This window comes from Oncorhynchus keta, chromosome 11 (assembly GCF_023373465.1).
Source record: "Oncorhynchus keta strain PuntledgeMale-10-30-2019 chromosome 11, Oket_V2, whole genome shotgun sequence".
Lineage (NCBI taxonomy): Eukaryota > Metazoa > Chordata > Actinopteri > Salmoniformes > Salmonidae > Oncorhynchus > Oncorhynchus keta.
The window spans coordinates 15,613,488-15,635,050 of NC_068431.1; the positions used below are offsets into that span (position 1 = coordinate 15,613,488).

At 43.4% G+C, this 21,563-nt stretch overlaps 1 protein-coding gene across 1 annotated transcript in view; it reads left to right on the plus strand.

The window, feature by feature from the left end:
• LOC118390643 (long-chain-fatty-acid--CoA ligase 6) overlaps positions 1-21,563 on the plus strand; it is a 44,977-nt gene that overhangs the window by 21,855 nt on the left and 1,559 nt on the right. The window contains exons 4-20 of the mRNA XM_052529602.1: positions 188-252; positions 798-899; positions 1,169-1,268; positions 3,279-3,457; positions 4,181-4,213; positions 4,961-5,012; positions 9,109-9,182; positions 9,609-9,686; positions 11,015-11,149; positions 11,260-11,394; positions 11,963-12,058; positions 12,270-12,342; positions 17,272-17,360; positions 17,536-17,652; positions 17,834-17,977; positions 21,039-21,140; positions 21,477-21,548. Coding sequence (XP_052385562.1) covers positions 188-252; positions 798-899; positions 1,169-1,268; positions 3,279-3,457; positions 4,181-4,213; positions 4,961-5,012; positions 9,109-9,182; positions 9,609-9,686; positions 11,015-11,149; positions 11,260-11,394; positions 11,963-12,058; positions 12,270-12,342; positions 17,272-17,360; positions 17,536-17,652; positions 17,834-17,977; positions 21,039-21,140; positions 21,477-21,548 — 1,646 coding nt within the window. The remainder of the gene's footprint in view (positions 1-187; positions 253-797; positions 900-1,168; positions 1,269-3,278; positions 3,458-4,180; positions 4,214-4,960; positions 5,013-9,108; positions 9,183-9,608; positions 9,687-11,014; positions 11,150-11,259; positions 11,395-11,962; positions 12,059-12,269; positions 12,343-17,271; positions 17,361-17,535; positions 17,653-17,833; positions 17,978-21,038; positions 21,141-21,476; positions 21,549-21,563) is intronic.

Sequence of the window (21,563 nt, forward strand, 5' to 3'; positions counted from 1 at the left end):
CTGATTCCAACATAATGCTGAGCAGCAATTGTAGTTAGTAGCCAGTAAAAAGACTGCTAAAGAGGAATCGATAGAGGAACAGAGACTGTACATGCATGGTCACAATGAGTGTCAGTCATGTGATCCTTTGGGGGTTTCTGTGTTTTTGTAAATTCACTGACTCGTCCTGTTGTGGTATTGTCTCTAGGTGATGGACCTTGCTTAGGCTCCCGGCTACCCGAAAAGCCTTACAAGTGGCTGTCCTATAAAGAGGTAAGCACAGAGTGGAACTACCTCTGTGCAGAACACTGAAGCACAAGAGCAATCTATAGCTCTGTATGTAACTCAGTCCTTGTAGTTTGTATTCCACTTGGATGTGTCATGTGGTTGATCAACAGATGCTCAGTTTACAGTACCCCCTACGTCTGCTGCTTCTAAAACATCTGTAGCAACACACAGTTGTATTTCAAGTTGATTTACACTAAAGCTTTATGTACCACTGCACTGAACTACTGGACTTTTTAACATACATTTATTTACAAAACCGGGGGATTTATTTTCAGCATTCTATTCATGGTATTTGATCTTCTATGTTACTGAGAGTGATTTATTCAGGAAGCTTATAAACACTTCAGTGTTGGAATGCTGCAGCTGGAAGGGTTCTGGAGTTACAAAAACACTGCTCCAATATTTGATCTATGACATCATGACAGTTGAGGAGAGCATAGCGCAAACAAGCTTGTTTTATATTTTTTTATACTGGCATATTTCTTGTTTCAACATACGCTCAGCTGCTGCCCATTCATTTTCACTTCCAGGTCACAACCCGGGCGGAGTACTTAGGCTCGGGGCTGCTGAGCCAGGGCTGCACACCGTGCCCAGATCAGTTCATCGGAGTGTTTGCACAAAACAGGCCAGAGGTGAGGTCATTGTCAAAGCGAGACATTATGTGTGTCTCAAATGGTACCCATTCCCTACATAGTGCAATATTTTTGACCAGACCCCTATTAAAAGTAGTGCACTATATAGGGAATAGGGTGCCATTTGGGACAAGACACTGATTCCCAATTGTTCTGACATGATATAAAGGTTAACAGCTCCAACTCCATTCGTAGAGGCTTTTTTCTTTATTGCGCTTTATGGCAACGGTGCCCTGGCCTCCTTTTGAACTGTCTGTCTCTAATTGCAGTGGATCATTTCGGAGCTGGCCTGCTACACCTACTCTATGGTGGTGGTGCCTCTGTATGACACACTTGGGCCTGATGCCATACGCTACATCATCAACACTGGTAAGACTAGCAGATTTCAGATTTCTGCGTCCCAAATGGCACCCTATTCACCTCTATGGGCCTTGGTCAAATCTAGTGCACGACATAGGTAATTAGGGATCCATTTGGGACAGAGCCCTACAGTAATTGTACTGCTGGCATTAGCGGTGCGTGGTTAAAATCACCAAGGATGCTAAAGTAGAAAAAAAATCCATATTACAACCTATGTGTTGTGATAATTACGTTGTTTTCTCTACAACCTGTTAGTTCAAATGCCTTGCCACTGTGATATATAGATAGGCCTAAGTCAGAGACAGTAAGAACACAGTGGCAGAATAAATTCAACCACACCTTTGTTTCATCACTAAACCGGAGAGCAACCTCTGTCTGGTGAAGTCCACAAAGCATATTGCATGTTACAGTTACATGAACTACAGCATGATAAGTTAATGTTCCCCACATTTTCTGACTACTAAACAACTATTGATTTAGAACCACAGAGTTTTACCGCAAGTCTTAAAGAAAACAGAATCTGCCTCCACCATTCCAGAACCATTTCAACTTCAACATTTCAACATTATCTAATCACCTCTGCTTCGTCGAATACAGTGACAACTAAAAGATATCAAAAACTTAGTCCACTCAACATAAGCTAAAGATGATGTGGCTGTCCATGGTACTGATTTCTGTGTGTGGTGTGGTGTGCGTGTGCGTGTGCGTGTGCGTGTGCGTGTGCGTGTGTGTGTGTGTGTGTGTGTGTGTGTGCAAATAGAAAAGACATGTTGACTCACCCTACTTGTAGAGAAACGCCAATGCCATCCTCTTCTTTCATGTTGCTTAAACGGTCTATGACTCTGTCATACACATACAGCACGTTTTTAGTTGTTGTTGTCCTCGGCTACTATGAATACACGCCACTGGCTGCTGGAGCTTGTTGTGTGCTGGTGTAATTCTATAGCTAGGCCGGGGTTATGCCATACAGGTGTATTCCAACGCACAACCTATTGTGTTGGCACATGCCCTACTTTGCCCCGTCTACTCTTTATTAACCTATAGCACTAGATCTGAGACTCTTCCTTTTATTTTAAAAGGAACATTTATTTAGTTTCATGGACCAGTTATTTTGATACTTTTTTGGGGTCCAGTTGAGTTAAAAAATTATGTTACATTTTAGTTGTTTAGGATTCAGGCGGCCGTGGGTTTTGAAGGCCCTCGGATTGATACCCACCCAAAAAAGTTATTCTATATTTATTCTATATATTCTATATTTATTATATATATACATTTGGGAAACTCTGTCTAGGGTATGCACATGTGGGTACGCAGACCCGCGAGCAACTGCAGCCCCTCATGAAGAGTTCAGTGGTTTTGTGGCCCCCACCCCATCAAAGTTGCCCATCCCTGCTATAGATGACGCTCATAAGCTGAGACACTCGTCCTTCCCTTCCTGAACAGTTGTCCTTAGACTAGAGAATTCTGTTTTATTGTGTTGTGTTTCAGACACACAATCCCTCACACACACACACACACACACACACACACACACACACACACACACACACACACACACACACACACACACACACACACACACACACACACACACACACACACACACACACACACACACACACACACACAGAGGAATCAGGTTAAGGCTCACCTTCGCCTTATGCTGGAGGTAATGAGCTTAGCTCAGTTGGTTTGGGAGGAAGGGAGAGCCTCTCTCTGTCGTTACACTTTCCTCCTTCCCCATGTCCTCAGGACTTTCCATCCTTCAGTTTGACACTAATCAGTTAACTGACATCAAACTCTGTCATGTTATTCATCTCTTTCCAACTGCCCCTCAGTTACACAGTGCTTTGGTTTTGGCCCAGTGTCCCAACAGAATTTGTCTCTGCTCCAAGGCCGTGAAATGGAAATCTGTGTGTAGAGCAGTAGTTATCTGTGTGTTTACTAGCTGATTGGATCATGTATGTGTCTTCTATTTCTCACACAAGAAGTGGGGGCCTTTTGTGTGCTGTCTTTCAGCGGACATCGTCACAGTAATCTGTGACAAGCCTGAGAAGGCCCAGGTGCTTTTGGGTAACGTGGAGAGGCAGGAGACACCTGGGCTGAAGAGAATCATCCTGATGGACCCCTTTGATCCTGCCCTGCTGGAGGAGGGGGCGGGCTGCGGGGTCATCGTCCAGTCCATGCAAGATGTGGAGGTAGGGATAGTGTGTAGGGGGGCACAGGTGATGGAGGAGTAGTGTATGGGGGTAGGGAGAGGGGAGAGAGGGAGGAGGAGAGTAGATGCTCATGGAGAGGGGAGGGAGGGGCTTCAGGTGGGGAGGGAGAGAGGCCTCAGCTTAGCTAATATAATGTATCAAAGCCCAACCCTGTCTATGCAGAGACCTGTAGCTCAGCTGTGTACTCTTTCCACCGCTTGCAAGAACACAACTGATTCTTTGGAGAAGTATGAACAACACTTCAATGGCTCCATGTCTATGTACTCCGAACACTCCAAACACTAATGTATGACTGGTGTGTTGGCTATAACTTAATAAAGACTGTAGTATGTACAGTGTATACTGTAATCCATGTACTAGCCCTCTGAGGGCAAGAGATAGGCATTATTATCTCTGCAGAACATGATGGTATCTTGAACAGGTCTAGCCTGTCTCACTTCCTTGCTGTAAATTACCATGTCAACAAAAAACAAACATCATGAAAGAAGCGAAAGTTATGGTTAAATCCTACATTTTGTCAAATAAAGAAATAATGCTTCCGTTACAGTTTACTAAATGAATCTATTGTAAAACTATGCAAGCAAGAGAGAGTTGTTCAGATATTTAGTCCCTTCCACTTTATTATGGCTGTGTTTTATGGTTCTTCTAATGATTATCTAACACAAGATAATGTGCTTGTTTGCATGCTGCCGTCCCATCCAGGATCTGGGCAGAGAGAACCACAGAAAGCCCCTGGTGAGTTCAGTCTCAAATGTCTGGTCTGGTTAGTTGTCTGTGTCTCAAATAGCAACCTATTCCCTACTCAATCGATGCCGCCCAATTCTCACCTTAAAGTAGTGCACTAAATAGGGAATATGGTGTCAGTTGGACAGCATCCAGCCTCGAGATGTATACGGTCTGTCCCTGTCTGCCGCGCTCTGCACAGGCAGAATGCAGGAAGACCTCAGAGTGGTGCTGACTATGTTTTGTTATGTTTTAGACATATTTTAGACAGGATCTCTGGCTGGGTGACAGTTTTCCCTCCATGACCTATTTGTGTATGCGGGTTGTGTTGAATGTATACTTAAATGTTTGAATGTGGGAAAAAAAAGTTATACAATTCAGAATTTGTGCTTTTGAGACCTGAGTACAAACCAATTGGTTCCCTTTGATTGCAATCTATGTGTGCTATTGTGTTAGAATTAAGATCACACCATCCAAGACAACACAGTAGAGAAGGTCTGCAAACATTCTTTAGCTGTCTGTTACTGTAGTAACCACTGTTTAAAATGCATACTGTATTGTATCCCTTTTGATCTCACATAGCACTTTAAGTCTGTGAGTGTTTTGTATTCTCGTTTTACGTGACCATCTTCTACCTTCACATATTGCTTTAAATGCCTGAGATGGGCTAATATAACATTGACTATTATCTGAAGGTGAAATCAATGAGTTCATGATCTCATTGGGACTATTTCCTGACTGTGCTTTTGTTCCCCACAGCCACCTACACCAGAAGATCTGTCCATCGTGTGCTTCACCAGTGGTACCACAGGTATCTCCATCTAGCCACCAGATAAACTATAGCTCGCCAAAGTGTCTTATTCTTACAAGCTGATCAAATTGAATCAAATGTTATTAGTCACATGTGCCGAATACAACAGGTGTGGACCTTACAGTGAAATGCTTACTTTCGAGCCCCTAACCGACAGTGCAGTTTCAAAAAATATGGATAAGAATAAGAGATAAAAGTAACAAGTAATTAAAGAGCAGCAGTAAAAAAAATAACAATCTATACAGGGGGGTGCCGTTACAGAGTCAATGTGTGGGGGCACCGGTTAGTTGAGGTAGTATGTACATGTAGGTTATTAAAGTGACTATGCATAGATGACAACAGAGAGTGGCAGTGGTGTGGAGAGAGAGGGGGGGGGGGGCAATACTGATCACAATATTGATGTGTATTAACTCAGTAATGCAGTATCTGAAGAGTTCCTCCACAATCACCGGTTCAAGTCCAACCCTGACGGTAGCTTTGGTCTGTTTCAGGACAACTTTATGAAGCGTGTCTATTGTTTCTCTCATCGTGTGTGACAGATTATTAACAGGAAGAGGCCTCCCTCTGACCACTTAAAGCCAATGCCATGTATCAGGGTTGAAATGGTACAGTAATGGTCATGGTAGGGCCCTTATTAACAGTGAGACTTCAGAGGGAAAGGCAGTTAAAGGGTTTTTTCTGCATCAAAAGGGGCTTAGGTGGTGGGCGTGGCAGGGGGGCATGGCAATGGGCGTGGTCGGCCCGTAGGCATGGCAATGGGCGTGGTCGGCCCGTCGGCATGGCTGAATTTTACAGAACATTTTAGACGCCCCAATTTCAGAGCCATTTCTGCATTGAAGCCAATTTCCTGAAATTCTACACAATTCTCTATGGAGCTGAGAGAAAATGTTTCGGTTTTAAAGCTCGTTTCATGTGATACTACATATTCTGTAATGGTGCTAAGAAAAAAGGTTTCAGTTTTAAAACTAATTTCCTGCAATTCTATGCATTTTGGCTAATGTTACTTTGCTAAAACATAATAACAAATATTGTCAATACTGTTAATTTCATTGGGTAACACTTTACATTAAGTTGCCCCTATTACCATGTACTGTAACTAACACAGTAATAACTGCATTAGCAATATAGTAGTTACATACTGTAGGTGTTACTATGTAATTACATGGTAATAAGGTTGTAGCCTTATCAGATATTACACAATTGGAACAAGGAATGTGTAATCACACATCCACTTGCTGAAGGTTGATTCAGATGTGTAACTACTGATGTTATTACACATGTTCTTGTACCACTATGTAACTAATGTTTTGTAATTACACATTTAAAAGTCACCTGTGAATTACCATGTTAATAACTCAAACCAAACTCTGTCCTTGTTACATGTACCAGGTTTGGGAAGTAACTGATTACATGTAACCCGTTACATGTAAGGGATTACAAAAAAAAACGTTAACTGTAATCTGTTACGGTACCAGCAAAATATTGTAATCAGATTACCGATACTTATGAAAATGAAAAACTAGATGATTACTTTGAGGATTACTTTTAAATTCAGAAAGGATGTTTGACACTTTGTTTTCTCAATGACATTCAAATCAGCATTGAAAAAAGGCGCAGGTTTAAGTTGTTCCACCTGAGTGAGTCTGACCACAAGTCAGAGACCACTATGATGACACACCAAATGTGTTTGATGGATCGTGGGAAAAGAGCAGGAATAGGCTTTTGTAGGCTACATTCCAAGCTATGTCTTCCAATGGTGTGACTGCTGTTGGCATCCAAAGATGATCCAATTTGAATAAAAGCTTGGAGGTAAGGATGACAGTAGTGGTGTAGTCTATGGTGATACGGATATCACTTATTATTGACATCTACATAGTGCATTGATGTGAATCACACTGCTGTTCTCTCATTTAGCTATTTGCGCCTTACGGATTGTGGTTGTTGTGGATGGCTGTTAACAAATCTAAATGTGTATTTGAACCCAATAATGGTTGAATTCAAGAGGTTTAAGCTGCCTCTCAATCATTGTTTTTGAAACCAGTGGACAGCCATTGAAAAATGGGCTCTTGCAACAGCTGCATAGTGCTGATCCCAACCTATGAGCAATAAAAACCCTACTTTTATTCTAATCTAATTCATGCTGATAAAAAAAAATCCATAGGCGTAATGGACACATGCTGAAACTTGCAAACTTTTGATAGACTTAAAGGGGCAATCTGTAGTTGCTACACCCATTTTTGGACTTAGAAATTATATATACAGAACCAGTCAGAATTTTGGACACACCTACTCATTCCAGGGTTTTTCTTTATTTTACTATTTTCTACATTGTAGAATAAGAGGGATGACATCAAAACTACGAAATAACAGATAAGGAATCATGTAGTAACCAAGAAAGTGTTAAACAAATCTAAATATATTTTGGATTTTATGTTCTTCAAAGTAGCCACCCTTTGCCTTGATGACACTTTTGCACGCTCTTGGCAAAGCATGCCTTTCCATGAGCGCAGCATTTATTTTTGAACTTTGAACTTTTTTAACTTTAACTTAACTCAGAGTAGGGCTGGCTAATAAGTCCTTCGTTTTTGGGTCATGCTCGGGTAGAAGACTTTGGTTAATCTATACTCCCATATTTCCAAGTCCTATTCTTGAAGATCAAGGGGTATAACATTTATTGGAATGACTGGAATTCTGATAGACTTTGGTTTTTAATGTAAAGATAAAATGTAATCATATTATTATATGTAGCAGAAAGCGATGGGTTAGAAGAAGCCTACATAACCAACCCATAAAGTAAAATTTAACATCCATATATGACCAGCTATGTAAACTTTAACATTGATTTATCCTGCAATAGAGGTTGTTCAATTGGTAACATACATTTTTGTCTTCTTCTAATGCCTCTTAAGGGGGAAGTAATCTAAAAGTAACAGCATGCAATCCGATTACATTATTGAGTTACGTTACTCATTACATTTTCAGACAGGTAACTTGTAACTGCAACAGATCACATTTTAGAAAGTAACCTACCCAACCCTGCATGTAACTAACTACAAGATGCCACAACCATTGAATCCACATGTAATGCCAGGGTTGATAAATAGGCTAGGACCTGGTAACAACAATTGTAATAAGCCACACCCTGTCATAAACTACTGGTCATATTAAATTGGTTTATTTCTATGTTATGACCTGGCTCAAAGGCTACATATACCGAATCAAGTGTGATACAAGAACAATGTAGTTACATAAGATATACTTTTAATTATCATGTACCTACCCAGGAGCAAGCAACTTAATGTAAAGTGAAACCCAGTAGGGTATAACCTTTATAATTAGTATCTAGTTACAATGTACCAACCTTTGCAGACAATAGACAACAACCTTGTTACCATGTAATTTACAAAGTAACAGCTACGTAACTACTATGTTACTTGAGTTATTACTGTGGAGTTACATAGTAATAGGGGCAACAATGTAAGGCGCTTGGTAATTTTATTACGGTCTGGACACAAATACAGTCATATAGAAAGAATACCCTGGTATTTCCACACATATAACCACAGCTCCAGTCACAAGCAGCCCACTGCAATCATGGAAAGAGTGCCATCTGTTGGTCTTTCAGTGTAACTTCCATCAGCCAGTATGTGTTTTCCCATGGTGGATGTCTCCCCTGGTGCACTTGTTACACGCCTGCCCTGAGGCCAATCTAAACTCCTGTCTCTCTGAGTGTGTGTGTTCCAAAGGCTGTTACAGGGTTATTCAAGTCAGGTTGCTCCCACTATGGCAAAGCAAAACACATACTGTTCATGTGTAGCCTGAAAAACAAGTGCCACAATGATAATTATGTTCGTTCCTAGGCTGCTAACTTGTTTTTCCGAATATATATATCTAACCTTGTTGTTTTCCATCGATTGATACTGGATGGGTCCCAAAAGGAAACCCGTTTCCATATACAGTCATGGGTGTACACTTTTTACCATAGTCCTAAATATGCACTATAAGGGAATAAATAGCATGCTATCCATTGTTGAGAGCAGGTGGAGGAGGAGCCCATTGATTTTGTTGCACTGTTTTATGTCCCTCTCCTACAAAGGAAACCCAAAGGGAGTCATGCTGACACACGGGAATGTTGTGGCTGATTTCTCAGGCTTCCTCAAAGTGACAGATGTAAGTTCGATCGGACTATGGTATAGCTGACCCTTTCTGTGGAAGAAATGTCCCTTGTACAGTATTTATCTTGAGTAGGTGCTAAATGTCCCATTTATGTAACGATATTAGATGTTAGACTCACTAAATGGCTTCAAGTCCCATATCTTACATGGGACAATAACAAGATGGAAATGTACAATGCACAAATTTATTTGTTTTTGTGTGCTTGTGTATAATATCTGTTTCTCATTAACATCATGTTTGACAGTTGAGTGGTGAGAAACAAACCCCACTGGGCACAGAAGTCAATTCAACATCTATTCTGCATTGGTTCAATGTAATTTCGTTGAAATGAAGGGGAAAAAATGTTGATTCAACCATTGTGTACCCGATGGGGCGGTTCTAATCCCCTGCTAACCACTTTTCCTCTTCCCCATGCCACAGAAAGTAATATTCCCAAACCAAGACGACGTTCTTATCTCCTTCCTGCCTCTGGCGCACATGTTTGAAAGACTCATCCAGGTAATGTCTCAAACAAAGCCCACACTAAGCTTTCATCTGTATAACTGTTGGTGTGTGTGTGTGTGTGTGTGTGTGTGTGTGTGTGTGTGTGTGTGTGTGTGTGTGTGTGTGTGTGTGTGTGTGTGTGTGTGTGTGTGTGTGTGTGTGTGTGTGTGTGTACACATGTACCTGTATTTTCAGACATGTAGGATCTTGGCGATTACCCTTGTCCTTGGCTGTTATTGACCTGGTTATCTGCGGTTGGATTTCATTGTGACATGATATTATTATATAGGCATATCATCTGCTTGCTCTGGATAAGCTGGCTCATACAGTCATGGGTGTGCATTATTTCTGCCGTTTCTAACAGCTTCACCCCCACAGGAAACTTGAGCCCTGCTGTTAACCCCCTACGCTGCCTCTAGCTTGGGATGCATCCTAAATTGCATCCTATCCCCTATATACTGAACTACTTTCGACCAAGGCACTATGGGCCTTGGTCAAAAGTAGTGTACTACAAAGGGAATAGGGTGCTATTTAAATCGCAGGCTTGGTCTGTTGTTTCCGATAGCTGTGGTTCCACAGCTCGTGTTTTCAGTCCCTAACTACTGATTTTGGATCAGTCCCATATGCATTATTTTGAATAACTACTATGAGTTAAACAACAAAGCTGGCACTGGATCAGCTTCAGTACTGAAGGGGTAAAGCAACCATACAGGTTCAACCGAGGTTCTTTCCTTGTTAGTGTGTGAGACACAGACACAGGAAACCACCTCTCTTCCCCTCCAACACAAGCAGGCACATACTTCATGTTCACAAGAATGCACACACCCAGACACTGTTAATGTATGTGACCTTTATGTAACTAATGTAAACGCCTTTAAGTTCATCCTCAAAAGGAACGACCCATGTTTTCCTTGTAGAACTGGTTGAATAGGCTTTTCCATATACAGTAAGTTTTATGGTCCCTGCCAGTGCGCTCCAGTCTATTATGCAAATCATGTCTTTCAACACGTGAAAGAAAAAAAGGCAGTCCCTGCAGAGCCTGTCCTCATCATGACCTCAAAAACAGGAACTGTTCCAAAGATCTGTGTGAATTGTGGTACTTTCAAGACAACTCAGAAACTCTGAACCTCCGAGTTAAAATCAATATATTTTTTTGCGTTAAGTTTCCTGTTTGTCAATTCGGATATTTTGCAAGTGGGAAAGTCAGAGCCCTAGTTTCCAAGTGGACATTTTAGAGTTTTCGAGTTCCGAGTTGTCTTGAAAGCGGCATTAGGCCAGATCTATGCAACTGAATACAATAAGTGCTTTTTGACTCAGTTGTAACTGTTAGGTTCTTTCCCCAGTCTGTGGTGTATTGTCACGGTGGCCGGATCGGTTTCTTCCAAGGCGACATCCGCCTGTTGTCTGATGACATGAAGGCCTTACGGCCCACCATCTTCCCTGTGGTACCTCGACTGCTCAACCGCATGTACGACAAGGTGAGAGAACCAGCCTTTACACCCCCCCCCTACACACACACCTCCCTTCATTTTTCATATCTTATATCAACTCACCCCCTCTCTTGAATGTCTATGTGTGTACTCTACAGATATTCAGCCAGGCCAACACCCCATTGAAGCGTTGGCTGCTGAACTTTGCAGCTAAGAGAAAAGGGGCAGAGGTCAGCAGGGGGATCATCCGCATGGACAGCCTGTGGGATAAGATATTCTTCAGTAAGATACAGGTATCCACCTCCCCTCCTCCATTCCTTCTCTTCTCCTCCTGCCTATGAGTGGCCTGATATGGTGCCCCCGCACATTGGCTACCCGGACTATCTGCATTGTGCCCCGCCACCCACCAACCCCTCTTTTACGCTACTGCTACTCTCTGTTTATCATATATGTATAGTCACTTTAACCATACCTACATGTACATACTACCTCAATTAGCCTGACATACCGGTGCCTGTTTATAGCCTCGCTTCTGTTATTTTTCACTGTTGTTTTTATTTCTTTACTTATCCATTGTTCACCTAATACCTATTTTTTACTTAAAAATCGCACTGTTGGTTAGGGCCTGTATGTAACCATTTTACTGTAAGGTCTACTACACCTGTTGTTTTCGGCGCACGTGACAAATAAACTTTGATTTGATTTCCTGTGTGTGTACAGGCAATAAAATGGGAATATGCACTGTGACCCGTGGAAGTGTTGCTAGGCAGGCAGGATGCACTGTATTTCAACAACACAAACTGCATTCCTGGTGTGTTGTGGGAGTTTGGGTTGTGTAATAGTATCGTGTTCTGTTGGCAGGCCAGCCTGGGTGGGAGGTTACGCATGATTGTAACTGGAGCTGCGCCGGCCTCCCCCACTGTACTGGGGTTTCTCAGGGCTGCACTGGGTTGTCAGGTAAGTGATGCACACATGAATGCGCACACACAAACACACACACACATACATGGTGGATAAACACACACATGCAGCTGCATGCATAAGCATACACATGCGCACACACACGCACATGTGTTGACAAACACACAAATGCATGCAGCCACAAGCACACCATCAGACTGATCATATCACATCCTGCTAACATCCTGTCTGTCCTGGCTGTCTGTAGGTGTATGAGGCGTATGGCCAGACAGAGTGTACTGCTGGTTGTACTTTCACCACTCCTGGAGACTGGACCTCAGGTGAGCTTATCTCTCCTCGCCCCTCTCCTCAACGCTCTTCCCCACTCCTTTCTTCTCTTCTCCTCTCTCCCCCACTCCTTTCTTCTCATCTTTTCTCTTCTCCTCTCTCCCCCACTCCTTTCTTCTCATCTTTTCTCTTCTCCTCTCTTCCCCACTCCTTTCTTCTCATCTTTTCTCTTCTCCTCTCTCCCCCACTCCTTTCTTCTCATCTTTTCTCTTCTCCTCTTTCCCCCACTCCTTTCTTCTCATCTTTTCTCTTCTCCTCTCTTCCCCACTCCTTTCTTCTCTTCTCCTCATCTTTTCTCTTCTCCTCTCTCCCCCACTCCTTTCTTCTCTTCTCCTCTTCTCCTTTCTTCCCCACTCCTTTCTTCTCTTCTCCTCTCTCCCCCACTCCTTTCTTCTCTTCTCCTTTCTCCCCCACTCCTTTCTTCTCTTCTCCTCTCCCCCCCACTCCTTTCTTCTCTTCTCCTCTTCTCCTTTCTTCCCCACTCCTTTCTTCTCTTCTCCTCTCTCCCCCACTCCTTTCTTCTCTTCTCCTCTCTCCCCCACTCCTTTCTTCTCTTCTCCTCTCTCCCCCACTCCTTTCTTCTCTTCTCCTCTCCCCCCACTCCTTTCTTCTCTTCTCCTCTCCCCCCCACTCCTTTCTTCTCTTCTCCTTTCTTCCCCACTCCTTTCTTCTCTTCTCCTCTCTCCCCCACTCCTTTCTTCTCTTCTCCTCTCTCCCCCACTCCTTTCTTCTCTTCTCCTCTCTCCCCCACTCCTTTCTTCTCTTCTCCTCTCCCCCACTCCTTTCTTCTCTTCTCCCTCTTCCCCCACTCCTTTCTTTCTTCTCCTCTCTCTCCTTTCTCTTCTCCTCTCTCCCCCACTCCTTTCTTCTCTTCTCCTCTCTCCCCCACTCCTTTCTTTCTTTCTCTTCTCCTCTCCCCCACTCCTTTCTTCTCTTCTCCTTTCTTCCCCACTCCTTTCTTCTCTTCTCCTCTCCCCCCACTCCTTTCTTCTCTTCTCCTCTCTCCCCACTCCTTTCTTCTCTTCTCCTCTCTCCCCCACTCCTTTCTTCTTCTCTTCTCCCCCACTCCTTTCTTCTCTTCTCCCTCTCCCCCACTCCTTTCTTCTCTTCTCCTCTCCCCCACTCCTTTCTTCTCTTCTCCTTCTCCTTTCTCCTCTTCTCCTCTCTCCCCACTCCCCCCTTTCTTCTCTTCACCTCTCTCCCCCACTCCTTTCTTCTCTTCTCCTCTCTCCCCCACTCCTTTCTTCTCTTCTCCTCTTCTCCTCTCTCCCCCACTCCTTTCTTCTCTTCTCCTCTCTCCCCCACTCCTTTCTTCTCTTCTCCTTTCTCCCCCACTCATTTCTTCTCTTCTCCTTTCTCCCCCACTCATTTCTTATCATCTCTTCTCTTCTCCTTTCTTCTCCTTTCTTCTCCTCTTTTACTTGTCTCCTCTTCTACTCCACTTCAACCGGTCAACAGCTGTTCCACTCCCAGTACACCCAAGTGGTGCACTATACATAGGGAGCCATTTGGGACCCACCCCTACATTAGGCCAGGGAGCAAGAGTACCTTTATGACATCAGAGTACAGTCGGCTCTAGCCCATGCCTGTTTAAAACATTATACTTCACCACTGGGGTGAAAGTCTAAGAGGTTTTACAACGGTGGAAACATAAGCCCACAGAGATAACACGCTGTGTATTGGGGACACATTATAGTGTGACTGAGTATAGCTGCTGCTGACTGATGCCAACGTTAACAAGGCCCTCCATGTCCTGAGGAGATGGGGTTATGAGTCAGTGTCACTTGCTTTTAGCGGAAGGACCACCGCAACGTGTAATATTTTACTGTGAACACTACAGCTGAAGCGAACTCTTTCCTCCGCTGCACATAAGTGCTTTCAGCTTCAGACTCAAACAAACAAACAAGGTTCTCACTGTTTTTAGCTCTGTGGCTTCCGGCTGGCTGCACGTTTCAGGGCCACAACCATTTCCCCTCTGTAATGTGTGAGAATAGGGGCAACTAGTCGGGAGGCTTAATTGTAGTTGGGTCAACAACCTTTGGATCACAGCCAGTATTTACCCACGTACTCTGCTGTGCTACAGAACACTGGCAGTTGCAGTATTTCAACCCAAGCATGCAACAGACACTTTATTGTCTCGGTGAAACAGCCATGGCCAAAGGTTACACTGGAAATATGTTGAGCTGCAGTACATTTGAATGGATGCTAGAGCAGCTCTAACACCTGACTCACCCATCAGCCCACTGAATCATCGGTTATGTCCCAAATGGCACCCTATTTCCTATATAGTGCACTACTTTTGACCAGAGCCCTATGGGAATAGGGTCCCCAAATGGGTCCTGGTCAAAAGCTGTGCACTATATAAGGAATAAGGTGTGATTTGGAATGCAGCCATAATCTCCTGTCTTCCTGGAAATGTCATTACTTATTACATATTATTTCATGATGCAGACTTTGCCAGGTCTAGCATAAATTTCCATCCCAAGGACCACTCAAAACCCACCCACAAGGCCTGAAAACTAGGCCAAAATGTTTTTTTTTTCAGCAAGAGAAGAGTTAAATAGGTGTCTCCATAATGACAATCTAGATACAACTGGTAAAAAAAAGCAAATTGACTGAGAACACATTCTCATTTACAGCAACGACCTGGGGAATAGTTACAGGGGAGAGGAGGGGGAATGAATGAGCCAATTGGAAGCTGGGATGATTAGGTGGTTATGATAGTATGAGGGTCAGACTGGGTATTTAGCCAGGACACCAGGGTTATCACCCCTACTCTTACGAGTAGTGCCATAGTATCTTTAGTGACCACAGAAAGTCAGGAAACCAATTTAACGTCCCATCTGAAAAACAGCACCCTACACAGGGCAATGTTCCCAATAAAATATATATTTTTGTGATCTTGATCAAGTGTTTGTAAGCTACTCTGGACTTCTATAGGCCCTGCACATTATACTCTTCGACACTATAAAAACTATTTGGAACTAGCTAGTGCTGTTATTCGTTTGTTGTCCTCACATGACTTGTCATGAAGTGCTGCTCTCCTCTCACTTGTGACTCTCTCAACACACGGCCCTCCCCATCCCTCGATCCCTCCCTCCCTACCACTCTCTCAGCAACAGCCTGCCTCCCTACCACTCTCTCAGCAACAGCCTCCCTCATTACCACTCTCTCAGCAACAGCCTCCCTCACTACCACTCTCTCAGCAACAGCCTGCCTCACTACCACTCTCTCAGCAACAGCCTGCCTCACTACCACTCTCTCAGCAACAGCCTGCCTCACTACTACTCTCTCAGCAACAGCCTGCCTCACTACCACTCTCTCAGCAACAGCCTGCCTCCCTACCACTCTCTCAGCAACAGCCTGCCTCACTACCACTCTCTCAGCAACAGCCTGCCTCCTACCACTCTCTCAGCAACAGCCTGCCTCACTACCACTCTCTCAGCAACAGCCTCCCTACCACTCTCTCACCACTACTACTCTCTCAGCAACAGCCTGCCTCCCTACCACTCTCTCAGCAACAGCCTGCCTCACTACCACTCTCTCAGCAACAGCCTGCCTCACTAACAACCTGCCTCACTACCACTCTCAGCAACAGCCTGCCTCACTACCACTCTCTCAGCAACAGCCTGCCTCACTACCACTCTCTCAGCAACAGCCTGCCTCACTACCACTCTCTCAGCAACAGCCTCCCTCACTACCACTCTCTCAGCAACAGCCTCCCTCACTACCACTCTCTCAGCAACAGCCTGCCTCACTACCACTCTCTCAGCAACAGCCTGCCTCACTACCACTCTCTCAGCAACAGCCTGCCTCACTACCACTCTCTCAGCAACAGCCTCCCTCACTACCACTCTCTCAGCAACAGCCTGCCTCACTACCACTCTCTCAGCAACAGCCTCCCTCACTACCACTCTCTCAGCAACAGCCTCCCTCACTACCACTCTCTCAGCAACAGCCTCCCTCACTACCACTCTCTCAGCAACAGCCTCCCTCACTACCACTCTCTCAGCAACAGCCTCCCTCACTACCACTCTCTCAGCAACAGCCTCCCTCACTACCACTCTCTCAGCAACAGCCTGCCTCACTACCACTCTCTCAGCAACAGCCTGCCTCACTACCTGCCTCACTACCTGCCTCACTACCTGATTATCAATAGCAGCAGGTCACAGTGAAATAAATAGATTTAAAAAATACACAAAAAATAGAAATATCATAGAAATACCATGGCAGCGGCGGTGTTACTTAGAAGTAGCGCAAAAACCTGCAACCCGCAACCAATACATTTTCCCCTGCGACATTGTTTTCAAAGGACTTCAATGTTCAGGAAAACCATGGACATGGCAACCCTGATCAGTACACTCTCTTAATAAGGCCCTGTGCTCTTACAGTTCCTGGGCAGTGGGGCAGCCTGCTGTTGGTTTGGAATCAGACACAACTGAATGTGTGGATGACATTCAGGGATCTCAGTGGGGAATAACAATTTCAGATCTTCACACACCCTAGAATTGAGCTTTGGCTTTGTGCCTTACAATGTTTTTAAGTTTAGCAAGTATGGAGAAAGGTATGACTTCTCTAACTATTGTGCAGGCCTGATTGTCAAACAATATACATTTATGCGTATTTCCACTAAAAAAATGCACATTTGAGTTGTAAAGGTAATATAGTCATGATTAAGGAACATTTGTATTGCGTCAAATTAAAATATTATTCAACTGCTCCCCCTACTGGTTTGATTCTATATTTCAGTATTTTCAGCTTCACATTGGAGTTTTGGCCTGACTGTATAAATGTATACTTTTTGGTGGCAGCCAATTTACTATCTAATGACTTCAATCCACCAAATGAAGACGTGACTCCACAGCTGTCTGTACACTAGATTTTTTTCTCATACTTCTCCATGGTTTGATGGCTAACTGTAGGTCATGTGGGGGCACCATTGCCATGTAACCTCATCAAGCTGGTGGATGTGGCTGAGAAGAACTACTTTGCACGCAAGGGAGAAGGAGAGGTGAGTTCAATAAAGCATCAAGGACATTTTTGGGTAAAATCCCTATTTGAACATGGTCCCAGACAGTTGATCACTGAGGCTATGTAAGCATTAGTCGATGTGATAGTTTGGTGCTGAACACATTCTCTTTAATTCTCACTCTGTGGCTGTCTCCCTCTCTCTGATCATCCATTAGGTGTGTGTGAAAGGACCCAATGTTTTCAAGGGCTACCTCAAAGACCCTGAGAGGACTGCTGAAACCCTGGACACAGACGGTTGGCTCCACACCGGAGACATAGGGAGATGGTTACCTGTACGTACACATGCTTGTTTATGACCCTTCCCTTGAAAATACATTACCTCAAACATCTATTTGCCTTCCTGGTGTTATATACCCTCAAAATCAAGGCCAAATCCTAACTTGACATTCACAACCATTTCAATTAAAATGTAAGGTATGGGCCTATTTTTGATGTCTGCCCTCCGCTCCTCAGAACGGTACACTGAAGATCATTGACAGGAAGAAGCACATCTTTAAGCTGGCCCAGGGAGAGTACATCTCCCCTGAGAAGATAGAGAACATTTACATCCGCTGTGAGCCTGTGACCCAGCTCTACGTCCATGGTGACAGCCTACAGGTGATCTCCCTAACCACTTGGTTGTTATCACATGACAGCCGATGGTAAGAGTTGTTTGGCCATTATCATTAAAGTTGGGCAGAACCACTGGAACACAGCTAGACATTAGCCCTATAAAAATCTGTCAGTTTAGGCTAGAAATCATTTTTTTTTCATCAATTCACTGCGTACGCACTTCCGCATCTGCGATGAAAGGCGGCAAGCGATGTTTGTCAGACCGTGAGGCATCCCGAAAATTAGTCTTCTCACAAAATTGGATAACACTTTACTTGACACCCAGTGTCATAACACATTATGATACAGTCATAACCATGTCATAATATGTCATAACAGCTGACATAACTTGTCATAATATGGTCTATATTGCATTATTTTATCACTGGTTATGACACCAACAAAAGAGTGACAGAACCCACAAAACATGCACCTCTGTTGCTTATGACCAGGATGGATGCAGGAGCAGATTTCAGGTACAAGAAACCCTCTTTTTGACTGATATAATGTCATGTACATGATAGGCCTATTTGGCTTACATGATTATGATGGTCATAATGCATCTTGGCAGTGTCATAAATCACATGAGCGAAGTTCACTGAACCACCTCGACTAAAATTACAATTGATAGCCTTTGAGTTAGAGTATGATCATTAAAAAAAGACACGACACTGATACTGAGGTTAATTGGTAAGCTATAACAGACTATGTGAGGTCAAAAAATGTAGGTATCATAACAGGTGTTATGTAGGTGTCATAATCAGCCATAAAATAACACAATATATGTCACAATAAGTGTAAATATGGGTCATGACAGTGTTATGGCAAGTTATGTCAGCTGTTATGACACATTATGACATGGTTATGACCGTGTCATAACGTCTTATAACGCTGGGTTTAAAGTAAAGTGTTACCCAAAATTGCCTGTAGCGTCTGAATGGTTTGACCATTATTACCCCTCTATGGAAAGATGAGACTCTCCCGAACACAATGGTGTTTTCCGTTTTGCTCTACGACCCCCACGAGCGTCTTGGGACTAGTCTGAAGTCAGTACAACCGATCTGCTAACTTCTGTCTGTAGCGTCAAAACAGTTTGGACAACACACTAATATGACCCCTCTGTTGAAAGGTGAGACTCTCACAAACACAAATATGTTGTTTTGCTCTAGGATGCCCACAGGCCACACCAGACCTGTCTGAAGGTCCCCCATACCAGTTGAAAAAATTAAATGGAAGTATACTGAACAAAATTATTAACGCAACATGTAAAGTGTTGGTCCCATGTTTTATGAGCTGAAATAAAAAATCCCAGAAATTGTCCTTATGCAAATGTATTTCTCAAAAATGTTGTGCACAGATTTGTTTACATCCCTGTTAGTGAGCATTTCTCCTTTGCCAAGATAATCCATTACAACTGACAGGTGTGACATATGAAGAAGCTGATTAAACAGCATGATTATTACACAGGTGCACCTTGTGCTGGGGACAATAAAAGGCAACTGTAAAATGTGCCGTTTTGTTAGACAACACAATGCCAAAGATGTCTCAAGTTTTGAGGGAGTGTGCAATTGGCATGCTGACTGGAGGAATTTCCACCAGAGCTGTTACCAGAGAATTTATCGTTAATTTCTCTAACTTAAGCCGCCTCCAATTTTGCTTTAGATAATTTAGCAGTTCATCCAACCAACCTCACAACCGCAGACCACCTGTATAGCGTTGTGTGGACGAGTGGTTTGCTGATGTCAACATTGTGAACAGAGTGCCCAATGATGACAGTGGGGTTATGGTATGGGCAGGCATAAGCTACGGACAACGAACACAATTGCATTTATCGATGGCAATTTGAATGCACAGAGATACCGTGACAAGATCCTGAGGCCCATTGTAATGCCATCCATCCACCACCACCTCATGTTTCAGCATGATAATGCAAGTGCCCATGTTGCAAGGATCTGTACACAATTCCTGGAAGCTGAAAATGACCCAGTTCTTCCATGGCCTGCGTCCTCACCAGATAAAGTGGGGAGAACACGTATTTGATACACTGACGATTTTGCAGGTTTTCCTACTTACAAAGCATGTAGAGGTCTGTCATTTTTATCATAGGTACACTTCAACATCAGAGACGGAATCTAAAACAAAAATCCAGAAAAACACATTGTAGGATTTTTAAGTAATAAGGGGTTAAATACATGAAAAAAAAATACATATAAACCTTTTCTCTTTCTTAAATCTCTCAGATATAGGACACTTCAGAACAAATTTCCTTGAGATTATTTTGGGACTGTCTGTTCCATGAAGTGAATCTGTTATTCAATGTGTTTATATGGGCTAATAACAGTCAGGCCAACATTTTTTTTCATCAAATAATTTTTGTAGATATTTTTTTCATACTTCAACGGCTCTTAAAATGTAAAATCAAATAGCTAAATGATCCTTGGTATGACCTTATTAAACAATTCCATATAGCTTAGTCGAACCCCCCTCTCCCCCGGCTTAGACTGTAATGGGTTAAAACCACAGTTTATGCTGGATACTGTTTATGTCCAGATATTTTCATAGATAGTGTTAGGTGCCTCCTAAGAAGAGGTAGATGCAGGAGTCAGGAGCAGGAGAGCAAGGAATTCCAGTTTGCACAGTCCTTTATTATAAGTCCCAACCCACCAACAACAGGCGTGGAAAATCATGAAACACACGGAGGAGAAACCTCTACTCCTAAATATAGTACCCACAGTACAACGACTGAGAGGAAAAAAGCCCTGTGGCGCAAACACGCACCCCTTACAGAGCTAACAAGCTAAATTCATCCTGCACAAAGACTAGCAGGCTGCGATGGTTAATAAACCCACCAAAATTAACTAATCAGACACAGGTGATAACAATAACAGACAGACACAAACGAAAAGGAAAAATGGATCGGTGGCAGGTGGCAGCTGGCAACGACGACTGCCGAGCACTGCCCGAACAGGGAGGGGAGCCACCTTTGGTGGAAGTCGTGACGGATAGACACATACTTACTTACCTACTTAGGCCTATTCTAAAGGTTACTTGTGTGTTTCTGTTCTAGTCCTGTCTGGTTGCCATAGTTGTTCCTGACCCAGAGACAATGCCTGCATGGGCCCTGAAGAAAGGCATGGAGGGGAGCTATCGGGACCTCTGTAAAAATACTGTATGTGATTTCAATCCCATCTTTACATTCAATGGTGTTTTCATTCTGTTTGTTGCCATGATGAAGGAGAGGCTTGAAATAATCAACTATGTGCATAGATGTGAATAGATTGACGTAATCAAAAGAAAGGATTCCTGTTGCACAACATTCATGTCTAGGTACTGCGCTTTTAGAGAAAGATCATCAGATCCTCAGACCCTGAGTAAACTGATTCAAGAAAAGGAAAGGGCACCTTGTTGAACCCTTTGACTTGTTCAATAGATCGACATAACACAACACATGGTATTGTCTTAGAGTCATGGTATGATGTCTTGTCTTGTGTGTGTGTATGTAAAGGTCCTGAAGAAAGCCATCATGGAAGACTTGCAGAGACTGGGCAAGGCCAGTGGCCTCCACTCGTTTGAGCAGGTGTGTGTGTGTCAA